The 12,773-nt window shown below is 41.0% G+C and overlaps 1 protein-coding gene across 23 annotated transcripts in view; it reads right to left on the bottom strand.

Annotated features, from left to right (window-relative positions):
- The window catches only part of PHKB (phosphorylase kinase regulatory subunit beta), a 226,177-nt gene that overhangs the window by 58,250 nt on the left and 155,154 nt on the right, over window positions 1-12,773 (bottom strand). For all 23 annotated transcript variants that reach the window (XM_070061799.1, XM_070061798.1, XM_008248369.4 and 20 more), the window contains 2 exon segments: window positions 573-628; window positions 10-103 (listed from right to left, as the gene is read on the bottom strand). In XM_070061799.1, coding sequence (XP_069917900.1) covers window positions 10-103; window positions 573-628 — 150 coding nt within the window.

Here is a 12,773-nt window from a genome sequence, read left to right as displayed (position 1 = left end):
ATTACTTACTTTCACAAGCTCCTGCTGAGGCCATATCTGAATGGGTTCTACCTGCTGAGGCGTTTGAGTTTGAATACCATATGTGTTGAGGAAAACTTGAAGGCTAAAGAACAGAAAAAAAAAGATATTTTTAGACACTGGTGAAGAAGTAGGAGTAAAGGGAGCAGGCGGAGCTAACTTGGAGCATCGCATTAATCTGTTAATATCAGCAATATGCCATGAGCACTGGAATGAGAGGCCCTTTTGGATGCTCCATGATGCATCAGATGGGAGTTCTGGGGGCTGACAGGCAGGGTGAGAATTGATTTTGGGAATCCCCACAGTGTGCCTTCATTCATTTCTCAAAGCTATGTCCCAGGCAACACCAGCCCTGGTCTTTAACATTCACATCAATTAAACAAAATTATTTTTAACCATAAAAAGAATGTTATGCTGGCATTTAAAGCGACATTAATGACATTCTTGAAACCCTGAGAAGGGGTCTAAGAAGTTAATCTCTACTACCGTACTCAATCATTCCTCCCCCCTTACCCTCCCCACAAAAGAACATGTCACCCTTCCAGATTTCATACCGTTGGCTTTCTGCGACCAGTGCTACATGAACCACCAAATCATTTTCCAGTGGGCCCTGTAATACAGAATAAGGGAGGGGAAGAGCATTTTAAAGGATCCGGTCATCATCAGCTACAATGAGAATCAAGGACAATATTAACCATCTCTAAGCAGTTCATTAAAATGATGGACACCAGCTGGCTCTAAGCGGCCACCTTCCTCTCCTTGCTCATCACTGCCTACTAATCAATTTGATGGTGTAGACAGAGTAATGGAGCACCAAAGAATGGAAAGTCATAAATCTCATCACTACCAGAGGCACGAGGCTGTCAGGGCTGTTTTGAATGATGCATAAGAGTAGTTTGGGAACTGAGAGTCATTTTCCATCATTTAACTCTGAAAGGAAGAGGAGGAACTAAAAATAAAAACCCAATTTATGTATTCCCTGTAAAAAAAAAATGATTGTGAGTTAAAATTGTTCATTTGACATCTTAACCATATATAAGGTTATTCCCTTTCTTGTTAGCCAATTTTCTTTTGGCATCTTATACATCAATATAATTTTATTCTAATAAATAGCTCCTGTGGTAGAAAATGAACTGCCCAGTTGACTATATAATTAACATTATGTTCATTTAATACAAGCTGTTGGACTTAAACAGTTTTAATCAAAGATTGTGTTGGGTATTTACTACTCTTTTTTCTGTGGAAAAGATTCACTATATATTGTTAAAAATGAACCCACTTTTGAGCCTGTATATATTGAACAGAAATCATTAGGCAGCACCAATAAATTACAATATTAGGGAGCTCTAAAAATACTGATCAAATATAACTCCTTTATAGTAATGAATCTAACATTCCCAATAGTATGCTATAAAACATTTGATTTACCATCATTCAGTTCCTCTCTATGGTACTCAATATGCCACTAGAATTTATGTTTCATGGTAGGCAAAAAACATCAGAATACATATATCAGCAGTAAATATCATATAATCAAAGGGATGGTTCCCAGAATCATCGTGAAAATGCCACTCTGGCCAGACTTACATGTAATTTAAATGAAAATATAAGAGAAAATACAATGTAACCACCTAACAAAAACAAATGCATATTAAGAGTGTTATAAATCTTATTTTATCTGATAAAGACTTTCTAATTAAATGTTTCTCAAAAAGATGAGAATAAATTAATTATTCAATGTCACATCAAAATTTCTAACAAAAACATGAAGCTTTTTTGTTCTCTTGGATGAGATCTAGCATTTATTTCATCAGAAGGAGGAGAAATCTTATCATGGGCCATGATCTATAATCTTCAAGGCATTTATGGGATTCTTACACAAAAAGCAAATTAAAACACATAGTGGAATACAAATGATATTTCAATAACAACAAATATGGCAGCTTACAAATCCTAATTGGCAAATTGGTGCCATTCTTTTGAACCATAGGCCTGTTTAGAATAATGTTGTTTATATTTGTTTGACAGAGTATCCAGATCTAAAATGGCCAGTATACATGCTGCATCCTAGAATGCATCTGGTTTGGGGACTAAAGAACTATTTCATTATAAAAAATCAGCATTTCATACAATTCTGATTCATGAACCATCTACCAAAAGGAGCTTGGGACAACCTCAAGTGAGACTCTATACCCTAGTCTCTACTTACAGAGAAAACCCAATATCAGCAGTCTCATCTGACAGCTCTATTCCTTTTACTACCAAAGTTAGAACTATCTGTACTACTACCATTTTCTGTCCTTTCAAGTCTTCAGCAGAAGAATGTTAACTATTTCTTTCCTTTCTTGACTCTGCCACTCTTCCTCTACCCTCTAACCAGCTTTGCCTTTAGAGTCACACTTATGTCCCGGGTCATATATTCATCTCAAATCCTTGTTCTCTCCCCCCACCCCCCGCCCCACACACTCACACCTCACCCCCACCCCCATGCACACCTCATTTACTCTGGCAGCTTTAAATTATTATCTTTAAGGGAGGATTCCATCTTTACATTTCTAGCCTTGACCTTTCTCTTGAGTATCAGGTTCCCACGTTTTAAAACTGCTTTCTCGACATTTTCTCTTGACCATTTCCAAAAGTAAAATTTTTCTAAAACTCAACTCCTCATCAATCCCACCCTACCCTCAAACAGGCCTATTTATTATCCTTCATTTAATGGGTCTCTCTAGTTCAGATAGTTGGAATCATCATCGGTGCTTCTCTTTTATCCTCCATATCCAACCTGTTACCAAAGTCCTATTAGTCATTCCTTCACAAAGTATCTTGAATCTTGTTTTCTTTTAAATTCTGTAACAACTTTCAAGATTGAAAACTAACAACCACAGCAAACACTTACATAACTATAAATATACATGCCAGGAACTGTCTTAAGTGCTTGACAAACTATTATACTCATTGTACAGCTAAGAAAAATCAGACAAAGAAGGACTGAGTAATTTATCCAAGAACACAGAACTAGCAAATAGCAGAGCTAGCAAACAGATCCAAGCAGTCTGACCACAGAGTTCGTGTTTATAACTTCTACTTATTCTGCTTTCCAAGCAGTAGAAAGAGGACAGGTTTTGGAATTAAAACACCCACATAAAAGTTCCATCCAATGCTCCTGGTTATCTAACAGGTACATTAAACTTGGAATGGACAAAACTGAACTACTGATTCCCAAGCTTAAACCTACACACAACCAAAGTACTCTTTACACTGTGAACTCATTTGATTTGGCTGAAAAAAAAAAAAAAAAAAAAAAAAAAAAAAAAGACAAGCCATTCTTGAATCCTCTCTTCTTCAAACCCCTTAACCCATAATAGCCCGCCTATCCACCCAAAAGTTGACAACACTTTGTATAACCACCTGAGCATTTGGTAGCTGTATTAAATGATTTACTCATACAACACCCTCAATTATTCTAATTTACTGGTGAGAAAACTAAAGTACAGAGTGGTTAAAAATGTATCCATCCTACAGCCAGTGAGTGTCAAGCTGGGAACCACACATGGTAATCCAATTCATCTTTAAGCCACTATGGTAAACTGCTTAGTCCTCTAAAGTGCAAGACCTAATGACTTCACCTACAAAATATGACTCTACACTACCACTTCTGTCTCTGCTGCTACTATCATCCTACTCAAAGTCACCACCACGTTCCCTTGGTCATCTAACTGGTCTGTCTACCTCAGCCTTACACCTCATCCACTCAAAGCAGTCCATTCTGTAAACAGCCACAAGGATACTTTTAAAAAATGTAATCAGATCACCATCTCCCCATCACCCCACCTCACTATGTCCCACATACATATACACAAATACAGTGCTTCAGAATCCCTAGCGGCTTACTACCACCCACAGAGTGGGACCCAAACCGCTTGCCATGGCCTACAAGGCCCTACATGATGTAGCTCCTGCCTCCCTCTTCTTCACATCATTTCATCTGCTCTGAGCTCTCTGTGCCCCCTGAACACATGGATTACATTTTCACGGCAGACCTTGCAATGGTTGTGCTTGTTTGGGACATCTTTCCTCCAGACTGAACTTCTGGAATGAAGGCTTCCTTTTATTCAGTTCTCACCAATCACCTCTCCCTCACAGAGACCTTTTCTTTACGGCAAAAGTAGATCTTCCCAGACATCTCTAGAACCTTTCTAGCACTTTACCTTATTTTATCTACCTCAAAGTTCCTGTCAGCTCTAGAAATTATTTTTTTATTGTTATTCATTCCCATCAGAAAATAATTCCTCAAGAGCAAGGACCTCGGCCGGCGCCACGGTTCACTAGGCTAATCCTCCGTCTTGCGGCGCTGGCACACCGGGTTCTAGTCCTGGTCGGGGCACCGGATTCTGTCCCCGTTGCCCCTCTTCCAGGCCAGCTCTCTGCTGTGGCCAGGGAGTGCAGTGGAGGATGGCCCAAGTGCTTGGGCCCTGCACCCCATGGGAGACCAGGAGAAGCACCTGGCTCCTGCCATTGGATCAGCATGGTGTGCCGGCCGCAGCACGCCGGCCACGGCGGCCATTGGAGGGTGAACCAACGGCAAAAGGAAGACCTTTCTCTCTGTCTCTCTCTCTCTCACTGTCCACTCTGCCTGTCAAAAAATAAAAATAAAAAATAAAAAAAAAATAAAAAAAGAGCAAGGACCTTGATTGATATCAGGTCTGCTGCTATATTTACAGACTTTGATCTGCTAAAGAATTAACATTTACACCATTATTTGTGTGTGACCTCTTCCTGTCACTTCAAAAAACCTCAGTTTTCTCACTTGTAAACTGGGAATAAAAAGTTACTTTATAGAGTTATGAGCATAACCTACAACACTGCCATAAAATAAGAGTTCAGAAAACATTAGTCTTTTTATCAACTGCAGTAACACAAACACAACCCTGAGGTCACAATCCTCAGCCTTCTGCTTCACACCTGCCTTTGCTCATCTTCTGCACTTCGTAGTCAGGTTAATTTACTTATATCAGTTATTTGTACAAAGGAGTTCGTCAAAAGTATTTGCTTAATGAGTGAGGAAAAGGGAAGAATGGTGAATAAACAGATATAGTTATGCAATCTTCAGGATATCATTCCTGTGCTGCAAAACCAGTTTATTTTCCAAATAAAGCTTTAGCTGTTTCCTCTTCCCTGGGTGTCTCTCACTTGTTTAAGAACACTCTCATGGCAAAATGTTCATGGCAAAATGTCCATCTCCAGTTCCTGTCCACTGACCTTCAACATTCAGACTCTCCCTTCCATCCCTTTCTGATCTGGACCCACTCTTTCAATCTTGTCTTTTTCAGAAACTCTCTCAAAATATCATGGAATCCAAATATCTCTTTTTCTACTAGCAAGAGCAAATACTGTCTCTAGGAGTCACTGGACATTAGCCATGGACTGCCTCAAGCCATCTCTTTTCAGCGGTTATTTGGACTTTGGAATGCATATGAGAGGTCTATATAACTATAGAAGGAGCCCCTGGACAGCTCTCTCCTGCACAATTTTCTTACCTAGGATAAACAGAATCCCATAAGGAAAGAAAGGCACTGGTACTCATCTGATGGTCTGAAAGAGGAATTTTCTATTTCAGTAGTCCTGATTGCATTTATTACTAACAATGGTAGACGTTTACAAATATAAGCAAGAATATTTTTAATAAAGGGAAATAATAGCTAAATGTTCAAATATTTATATAAGGTATAAAAGAATGCATACAAGTCATGTTATTAGCATAACTGAGAAAAACAAACTGTAGTTGAAAATGTTATGACTTAAAATTTTCATTTCTACAAATAAATTCAGTTTTTTTTACATTTTTTACTGTGATTAAAAACACACAACACATGAATCTGCCATCTTAGCAATTTTGAAGTGTACAGTGCAAGAAGAACTTTTACACTATAACTTGCCCATAAGTTGGGCACTACCAGTATTAAAATAAAAACTCAGCTTGCTCAAAATTTAAAACTATGATAATTAAGATATGACATGATGTCTGTATACATTCAAGTTTTTAAAATACTCAAATCAGCTCGAAGTAGTAAGGCTAAAAGATCTTCTGCTGGGAACTATAAATAAAATAGTATAATAAACTTTCAAAGAGCATAGAGAGAAACTTTCATGTGAATGTGCCCTCATAGCTTTTCTTCTTTTTTTAAGATTTATTTATTTATTTGAAAGGCAGAGTTAGAGAGAGGCAGAGGTAGAGGCAGAGGCAGAGGCAGGGGCAGGGGCAGGGGCAGGGGCAGGGGGAGAGGGAGAGGGAGAGGGAGAGGGAGATGCAGGGGAAAGAGAGGGGGAGAGGGAGAGGGAGAGAAGTCTTCCATACCCTGGTTCACTCCCAAACTGCCTGCAAATGGCCACAGCTGCACTGATCTGAAGCCAGGATCCAGGAGCTTCTTCCATGTCTCCCATGTGGCTACAGGGGCCCAAGGACTTGGGCCATCTTCTACTGCTTTCCCACGCCTTAGCAAAGAGCTGGATCGGAAGTGGAGCAGCCGGGACTCAACCAGCAAGCATATGGGATGCTGGCACTGAGGGTGACAGCTTTACCCACTATGCCACAGCACCGGTCCTATATCGACATTTTGATATTGATTCTTCCAGTCCATGAAAGGAAGAGTTCTCTCTCCCTCCCTCCCTCCCTCCCTCCCTCCCTCCCTCCCTCCCTCCCTTTCTGTCTCTGTAGATCTCTGCCTTTCAAATAAATAAATAAACCTTTAAAAAAAGACTACATAAACAGTTTAGTTTTTATGCATATAACCACTGAAAGATACTAAGAAAAAAAGAAAATCCACTGTTTATGGATTTTTACCTTTTTAAAAGATACTACTCCTAAGGCGGGCACTGTGGTATAGCGGGTAAAGCCATTGCTCACAATGCCAGCATCCCTTATGGGCACTGGTTCAAGTCCCAGTTGCTCCACTTCCAATTCAGTCCCCTGCTAATGCACTTGGGAAAGCAGCAGAGGATGGCCCAAGTATTGTTCCCCTGCACCCAGATGAAGCTCCTGGCTCCTGGCTTCGGCATGGCTCAGCCTTGGCCATGGTGGCCACCTGGGGAGTGAACCAACAGATGGAAGATATCTGTCTTTCCTTTTCTTTCTAACTCTGCCTTTCAAATAAATTAAAAATAAATCCTTAAAAAAATGACACATATTCCTTTGGCAGGCTCCCCAGGAAAATACATTTAGACCCAAACTACTGCAAGACTCCAAGAAAATCTAGTGAATTCCTAGAGGTTCAAGAGTCCGGATGAAGAACTGGTGAGCTACACTTCTACAAGATACCATTTACTCCTACTATAAAAGAGTCTGCAGCACACCCCTTCCCACTTTCCTCAACACAATTCTTCAGTTCTTGGTAATTAAATTTAAAAATTACTACTACTATTAAATCATCTATACAATATGTAAAGCTCATGATTCTAATTTTTGCAACACTGTATTGAGCCTGGTATAATTGGTTTTCTTTTTAATATGCCCTGAGATGCAGAAAATATCCTCCTTTTGATTTGGTTTACATAGGTCTTTTGTTGAAAGACAAGTTTGAGGGAGAGGAGGAAAGGAAAAAAAGAAGCCAGCAAATAAACAGGTCACACTTCATCCCAAGCTGGTCTTGCCTCTGGGGCAGCGTGTCTGAAACACTGCACGCCTTTGCTGCAGGGCCCTACAGAACACTCATTTATGCTCATTAGGCTTCATCAGCGGGTCCTGCCAACATTCAGTATTTTTTTCATTATACTCATTTTTCAGCAAAATCTCATTAGCTGAAGAAACGAGGCAGATGCTTTATACATCTCAATTCCAAGTGCAGACATGGCACCCACAGAATCTCTCTTGCAGGAGCGAAGTAACAGGCCGCAAGTTGGATACAGGTGGGCTGTGGTTGAGATGCACTGGCATCTTGTTCCAAACATGCCAAAGCAGAAACATGGAGAAAATTAATAGGAAAGCCGAGGAAAGTTAAGTAGAAATATCAGAAGAATAACAATGTGGTTAAAAAGCTAAACTTGGCTCTAGAGTAGAGTTGGCCAGGGAGAAGATGGCCCTTTGGGATCAGTTATTTATATACTGGATTAGTAATTATATAGGTTTTCTATTTAAGAAGAAAACAAGCAAATTTTAAAAAGTATTACTAGACCTCAGACACAGAGTTTCTAATGCCCAAATGAATACATTAGGTAATACTTTTGGAGAGCAGGTCTTTCAATGATTGCAATTATCTTGGAAGAGAATACTGAATACTGTGTCACCAAGAATTGATTTGTAAAACTGTTTTCATCCCTTTTCAAGTACCTACTCTAATCGGATGTTTCTATATTTCTGTTTTAAAGAAATGACAGTGCTAAAGGTCTTACCTACTCCCCAGGGCCAGTGATAAAATGGTGACATGGGCCCACTTGGAGAAACCTGACCCATGGTGCCCATATGGATTTAATCATAACCCAGGGGAAGAACAAATGATGAGAAACTTATAGGAATATAATAGGAAACATCTGCGAAAGGAGGCTGAAAAAGAGGAGCTTGAGGCAGGTAGGGAGAGCACAGGTTTCAAAGAGGCAGTCACGTCACTCTCGGTGTCTCTGTCATTTCAAAGGACCTCAGGTGGTACGTTACAACCAAAGGAAGATTTCTAACCATGGGAAAAATGGAAACCAGGTTTTAATGTTTTATTTATTTACTTTTTTATTTATTCAAAAGGGAGAGAGAGGGAGGGAGAGATAGAGAGATCATCTTCCATATGCTGGTTCATTCCCCATATACCTGCAACAGCCTGGTCTGGGCCAAGATGAAGCCAGGAGTTCAGAATTCAATTCAGGTCTCCCATATGGGAGCCAGGGACCCACTACCTGAGCCACCACTTCTGTGCCCCAGGTGCACATTAGTAGGAAGTTGGATGGAAAGCAGAACTGGAATTCAAGCCTAGGCACTGATACAAGATGCGGGTATCCCAAGTTGTGTCTTAACCACTGTTCCAAACGCACAGCCCAGGGTTTAGAATTGTGTGTGTGTGTGTGTGTGTGTGTGTGTGTGTCGGAGGGAATCAAGGAAAGCAAGCCAACTAGTGGTTTTTCTGCTATATATGCCTGCACCGACTGGATCGGTTCTCTGGTGGCTGAGTTAAAAATGTCAGAGATGGAAGGAGCCCTCCCTTATTAAAAAAAAAAAAAAAAGAAAAAGAAAAAAAAAACTTTAGTATATAATGTTGATCCTCACCATAGCTCTCTTTAATTAATTAATTAATTAATCTGAGAGGCAGGTATAGATGGATAGATGAGGCAAGTATTCCTATTTCCTGGTTCACTCCCCAAATGCCTGCAATATCTGGGGTTGGACCAAGTCTAGAAGGAACTCAGTCCAGGTCTTCCATGTGGTTGGAAGAGACCAACAAGTTGAGCCATCCCCTGCTGCCTCGGAGAGTTGCTACATTAGCAGGAAGCTGGAATTGGGAGCACAGGTCAGGTATCAAACTCTGATAAGGGATATGGAGGTCAAAATAGCTGCACAAAACGCCCACCAAGGAAGGCCGTTTTATCAGCTGATAACAGAAGTGTTGAGTAATGGAAGAGGTCAATGACAGAGATTAGGAGGCAGAACTCCACAGCACAAAAACTGTACTGTTTGATAAAATCAGTTATCCACTTCATGGGTGAGGAGACTGAAGCCCAGAACAGGGAAATGGCGAAGACTCACAGCAAGTCAGCAGCAGATCTAGAGACACGGACCAGATCCCTGCAGTGGTCTGGGGTTCTTCCCACCAAGTTAGGCTGCAGCGTCTTCCAGGCTGTACAGTGAAGTTTTCAGTGCACCACTCCACTCTGGAGTGAAAATGAATGTAAAAGATCCACGCATTGTTGTTACAGTGTGAAAGTCACCTAAGAAGAGTGCCCTTGATGGGGGGAGAGTATAAAACCCTGTTCTACTTCCTCTTTTGGTACTAGATGCTCATCCCAAGGACAAAAAGACTGAACTGGAAAGAAGTGCAAGGGTCAACTGTGGGAAGATTTATAGCTGTTGAATTAGATCAAACAACTACTCAGGCACCTAGTGGACCCTGGAATTCAACAAGCCTTTTCCTACATAAAGAGAGCCACTTCACTGAGTTGGGGCCAAACTGTGTGTGGATTCTCACACTCCTGACTGTGGAGGAGACCCTTTACCATCGATCTCAGCAAGAAAGCCTAGGGGTTTTATATATCATAGCTGAACAATTTTTTATACTAGAAATGCTCCTGCCCTCAACAGCTTGTTCATACATCCTGACACTATGGTTAGCACTAGAGATAGCAAAAAGATGGGTGAAACATATCCTTATTCTTCAAAAATTCATCATGTATAAAAGAAGACAACTATATATGGATTTCAGTAGAATAGTAAATATGTGTATACACACACACACACACACACACACACTTTATTTGAAAAGCAGAGAGACAAAGACCAAAGAGAAAGAGAGAAACATGTGAGATCTCCCACCCACTGGTTCTCTCCCCAAATGCAGCAACAGCTGGAGCTGGGCCAGACTGGGTTCTAGGCTGCTGAGCTTTGGCCTGGCCCAGCCCTAGCTGCTGCAGACATTTGGGCAGTCAATGAGTGGCTATAAGATCTCTGTCTGTCTGCCTCTCTTTCAAACAACACACAAAACATACATAAATTTTTCATAAAAAAGCAAAAGGTGATATTATAGTGTGAGTAAAGACAGGGAACACTGTGGAATTTTGGTGAGGATGTAACTCTCTTGGGGGGCATCATTATATCTGAGACTTTAAATAGGTGCATGCGAAGCAATGACTCAGTAATGAACACTACAGGCTGAAGGAGCACCATGTGAGAAGGCCCTGAGGTGAAAGGAGCTTGAAGTGTTCGAGAAACTGAGAAGAACAAAACAGACAAGCCAGACAAGAGATAAGGAGGAGAGAATTCATGCCCAATAGGGCACTACTGGAAACAAGGCATCTGGCTTTCATCTAGGTGGAGTGGAAAGTTTACTACACAGGTTTCAAAAACGTTAAAGCGTCACTGTGATTTACATGTTTAGGATATACTGTGGGCTAGGCCCTGCCTTTTAAATACTATTGTATTTATAAATACAATATATTTATATTATTTACATGAGGTGGTATAATGGAAGCTCTTGTTTTATTGTACATAGTTTGCAGAAGGTAGAGTGGACACCTGGAAATGAGTTGAAGCCTGCAGTTGAAAGATTATGATGACCTGAAGATGGTGATAGGAACAAAAAAAGAACAAGTGGAGGGGCCGGTGCAGTGGCGCACTAGGTTAATCCTTGGTCTGCTGTGCCGGCATCCCATATGGGCGCCGGTTCTAGTCCTGGTTGCTCCTCTTCCAGCCCAGATCTCTGCTGTGGCCTGGGATAGCAGTAGAAGATGGTCCAAGTGCTTGGGCCCCTGTACCCGTGTGGGAGACCTGGAAGAAGCTCCTGGCTCCTGGCTTCAGATCAGTGCAGTTCCGGCCGTTGCGGACAATTGTGGGGGGTGAACCAATGAAAGGAAGACCTTTCTCTCTGTCTCTCTCTCTCTGACTGTCTAAAACTCTACCTGTCAAATAAATTTAAAAAATTAAAAAAAAAAAAAAAAGAACAAGTGGAAAAGCCGTGGGTAGCAGGACTGACAAGACCAGATTTGGAAGGGGAGAAGGATTGAAGCAGGCAGAGGGATCAAAGGTTATTTTCATGTTTTTACAGAGTTTAAAGCAAGAGGGAATATTCAATACTCTCAAAGTTTTTGAGGTCAAATAAACTAAAATCTGAAAGAGGTCATCAGACCTATCAGTTGGGAGGTCATTAATCACCCTCTGCATGTGGCTGGAGTAGAGTGGCAGTACAAGCAGCCAGACTCACACATTACAAAGAGAGAGCGAGCTGAGGAAATGGCAATGCTGTGATGACTGTTTTCCTAAGATGCCTGAAAGGGAAGGAAAGAAAGAGAAAGAAACCCTTAAGACAGAACAACTGGGGATCCTTTTTTTTTTTTTTTTTGGCTTTTAGGGCAGGGGATACTTAACCATAATTACATATTAAAGGAAATAAATTAGTAGACAGAGAAGTTAAACTATAAAAAGAAGGAATGGATATCAATCATGGAAAGTGCAGGAAAATGGTGTAGGTGGATGGCGCGCAGTGGGTTAAACTACCATGCGACACTGAAATCCCATAGGGGCACTGGCTGGAGTCCCAGCTGCTCAATTTCCTATCCAGCTTCCTGCTAATGTACCTGCGAAAGCAACGCACCACACACGTGGGAGCCCTGGATGGAGTTCCTGGCTCCTGGCTTCAGTCAGGCTCCGCCTTGTCTGTTGCAGTCATTTGGGGAATGAACCAGTGGATGGATGCAGTATCTCTCACTCTCTCTGGCTTTGTAACTGCCTTTTAAATACTATTGTATTTATAAATATAATACATTTATATTTATATAAGTTTTATACATCTTTAACGAGGAAAAAAAAAAGGTGTTGCTGGGATGTCTTCCTGCATCCATTATTGGAATACCTGGATTTCAGTCCTGGTTCAGCTTCCAATTCCAGCCTCCTGCTAATACTTGGTTCTCTGCCAGCCATGTGGGAAACCTGGATTGACTTCCTGGCTCCCAGTTTCAGCCTGGCCCAGTCTGGCTTTTTCAGGCATTTGGGTGAGTGTATCAGCAGATGAAAGATCTTTTTGTCTGTCTCTCAAATGAAATAAAAAAATAAACTTTCTTTAAAGTGGAGG

Source organism: Oryctolagus cuniculus, chromosome 18 (assembly GCF_964237555.1).
Source record: "Oryctolagus cuniculus chromosome 18, mOryCun1.1, whole genome shotgun sequence".
NCBI lineage: Eukaryota > Metazoa > Chordata > Mammalia > Lagomorpha > Leporidae > Oryctolagus > Oryctolagus cuniculus.
The sequence above is the reverse complement of the archived record's forward strand: the minus strand, read 5'-3'. Positions and strand labels throughout refer to the sequence as shown.